The sequence below is a fragment of the Corvus brachyrhynchos genome, unplaced genomic scaffold (assembly GCF_000691975.1).
Source record: "Corvus brachyrhynchos isolate BGI_N302 unplaced genomic scaffold, ASM69197v1 scaffold787, whole genome shotgun sequence".
Classification (NCBI taxonomy): Eukaryota; Metazoa; Chordata; class Aves; order Passeriformes; family Corvidae; genus Corvus; species Corvus brachyrhynchos.
In genome coordinates, this window is record NW_008239142.1 from 144,972 (window position 1) to 147,847 (window position 2,876).

At 56.0% G+C, this 2,876-nt stretch overlaps 1 protein-coding gene across 1 annotated transcript in view; it reads left to right on the top strand.

The window, feature by feature from the left end:
* Positions 1-2,876, top strand: part of CHTOP (chromatin target of PRMT1) — a 3,797-nt gene continuing 921 nt past the window's right edge. Inside the window, exons 1-3 of the mRNA XM_017740075.1 lie at positions 1-110; positions 1,414-1,564; positions 2,791-2,876. The exon at positions 2,791-2,876 is cut by the window's right edge and continues 11 nt beyond it. Of these exons, the coding sequence (XP_017595564.1) occupies positions 46-110; positions 1,414-1,564; positions 2,791-2,876 (302 nt within the window). The 5' untranslated portion in view covers positions 1-45. The remainder of the gene's footprint in view (positions 111-1,413; positions 1,565-2,790) is intronic.

Here is a 2,876-nt window from a genome sequence, read left to right on the forward strand (position 1 = left end):
GTCTAAATTTTCTCTTTTGGGCCCTGTTTTGCAGATTCTCTGAAGATGGCTGCACAGTCAGCACCGAAGGTCGTGCTAAAGAGCACCACCAAGATGTCTCTGAACGAGCGGTGAGGAAGCCAACGGCACCTTCAGCTCCTAAGAAATCATTTTTTTTTACTTAATTCTCACTATCCAAATCCAAAACCCACCGTGGTTTCCGCCCTCTTTTAACCTCGTCGAGCGAGCGGGTGCCTCCACACCTGCCTTACCCTCCGACCCCTGCGGCACGCAAGGTTAAAAGGGCCAAATTCCGGAGGGATTTCTCCGTGTTTTAGTGTTGATTCGCCAAGTAAATCCGGTGGGATGTGTTGTAAGAGCAGAGACCAACCTCACACCCTCCCTGTCTCTCCCACATGTTTTGACATTGGTATTTTGGCTCTGCTGCCGCGCCCGAGGGTCCCACCTGCCCGGGTGGGCTCTGTAAGAGGCCGGCGGCGGCCCCGGAACCGGCCCGAAGGCCCTTCTGGGCCTTGTAAGAGGCAAAAGCTTCGCTTCACCTCCATCTCTCTCTGTCCTTGAGCTCTTCCCGTGGGTCATTCCGCTGGGTTTTTCCACGTGTGGCTCCTCTGTGACGACTAACGGGTGTCCCGCTCTCCTGCCGAGCACTTTGGGGTTAAATGCGTTAGGATGGGGCAGCTTTTGCTCCAGGCAGTGCTGCAGGGAGGTGTGGCCTGAGCTCAGGGACACCTTGCTGGCACATTCCCTCCCTGTCAGCCCATATTCCTCATTTTTGGGGGGGTGGATTTCACTCTCCAGCTCCCAGGAAGCTGCTGGGTTGCTGCTCAGGAGCTTTATTCGCCATCTTGCTGCGTGTTTGCTCTTCAGTTGAGAAATAAAAGCGCCACATAAATTCCCAAATGGCCTCATTTCAGGAGAACAGCTGGGTGGAATTCAGGAGATGCTCTGGGTGGTGGAATTTTGTAGAATCATGGAATTGTTAAGGTTGGAAAAGGCTTTAAGACGATCCCTTCCAACCGGGTGCCGGAGGACACCGCGCGTGGTGTCTTTCCAACCTGCCTCCTGCCCTGGAATTTTGATGCTTTTCCCAGATTTTTTGGGGGTTGATTTGGCTTTTGCTGTCCTGTTTCTCCCCCCCACCCCCCCCCCGTCACGGCCATCCCCGCTTCCTGCTGGTTGTCACCCCTTCTGCCATCTCTAAACCCACTAACCTCCAGCTTTCTCATTCCCACTGGAAACTTCCACCTCATTCCTGCCTTTCCAGTCCTCGCAGCCAGCGAGGAATCCGTAATCCCATAAGTACCACTCTTTGCATAAGGTTCATGGGAGCTGGAGCCCCACTCGAGCACCGTGAAATGCCGATAATTGTGTGTTTTAAGCTTTAATTAAACCCCGTTTTATTCGACCTTGAAGCTTCACTAACATGCTGAAGAACAAACAGCCGATGCCGGTGAATATCCGGGCCACCATGCAGCAGCAGCAGCTGGCCAGCGCCCGAAACAGACGCCTGGCCCAGCAGATGGAGAACAGACCGTCTGTGCAGGCCGCTCTGAAGCTCAAACAGGTGAGGGAAAAGGGGATTTGGGCCTTGCAGGAAGTGGAAAAAACGGCTCCAGAAGGAGACAGAGGCCGGAGAAGGGAAGGGGATGGAGGGTGAGTGTGGGGGGCTGTTGGAGAAGAGGAGGCTCAGTGTGGGGGACAGTCTGGCTCTCCACAGCTCCTGACGGGAGGGTCAGGTTGGAATCAGGAGGAATTTTTCCCTGGAAAGGGTTGTCAGGTGTTGGAAAGGGCTGCCCAGTGAGGTTTGGAAGTCGCCATCCCTGGAGGTGTCCAGAGATTTGGCACTAGGTGCTCTGGGCTGGTGACAAGGTGGGGGTGGGACTTGATTGTCTGGGACAATCTTTCCCAGCCTGGATACTTCTGGGATTCTGTAAAAAAAGGTGTTGGAGAGTGTCCAAAGGAGGGACACGAGGATGGAGAAGGGTCTGGAGGGGCCATACGAGGAGTGGCTGAGGGCACTTGGTGTGTCCATCTGGAGCAGAGGGGAGACTCAGGGATCTGCAGCTCCGATCTCTGCTCCCTGTGAGCGCGGACAGGACCCAGGGAACGGCTGGAGCCGTGTCAGGGGGTTCAGGTTGGAGATCAGGGAAAGGTTCTTCCCCCAGAGGATGCTGGGGCACTGAACAGGGAATGGGTACGACCCTGAGGCTGCCAGGGCTCCAGGAATGTTTGGACAACGCTCTCGAGGATGCACAGAGTGGGATTTTGGGGTGTCTGTGGAGAGGCAGGAGTTGGCCTGGATGATCCTGATGGATCCCTCCCAACTCAGGGCATTTCATGATCCTAAAAATGATACCTGGGAGGGACTTGCAGTCAGTTCCATTTTTTACCTCGGATAAGTAACACGTCGTCGTTCCGTGGTTGTTGGTGTTGGCGTGGGGGTGTCGGATGCTGGGTGTTGATGTCTCCTCTCTATTTTTCCAGAGAAATGGCTCATCCCGGGGTCCGGGAGCTGCCGAGTGCTTCACCTCACAGTCCCACGGCAGCGACAGTCGCTGCCGGTCGGTGCCAGCCCTTAAAATCCCACCCCAGCTCCACCCTCCCTCGGTAGCCGCTGCGAGGAGCAGCGGGACAAACTCCCGTTGCTGATTATTTGGGAATGCAGGCCTGGGTTTCAGGCACAACCCTCCGTCTCAAGCGCATTATTCCAACCCCACGCTGCGTGTGCTGTGTCCCCAATCCCAGATTGCTGCATGACTCCTGTCCCACCCAAATCTTCTCTTCCAGAAGAGCTTGAAGCAACGCCTCGGCAAGAGCAACATCCAGGCGCGGCTGGGCCGGCCGGCGGGGACGCTGGCCCGCGGAGCCCTGGGGGG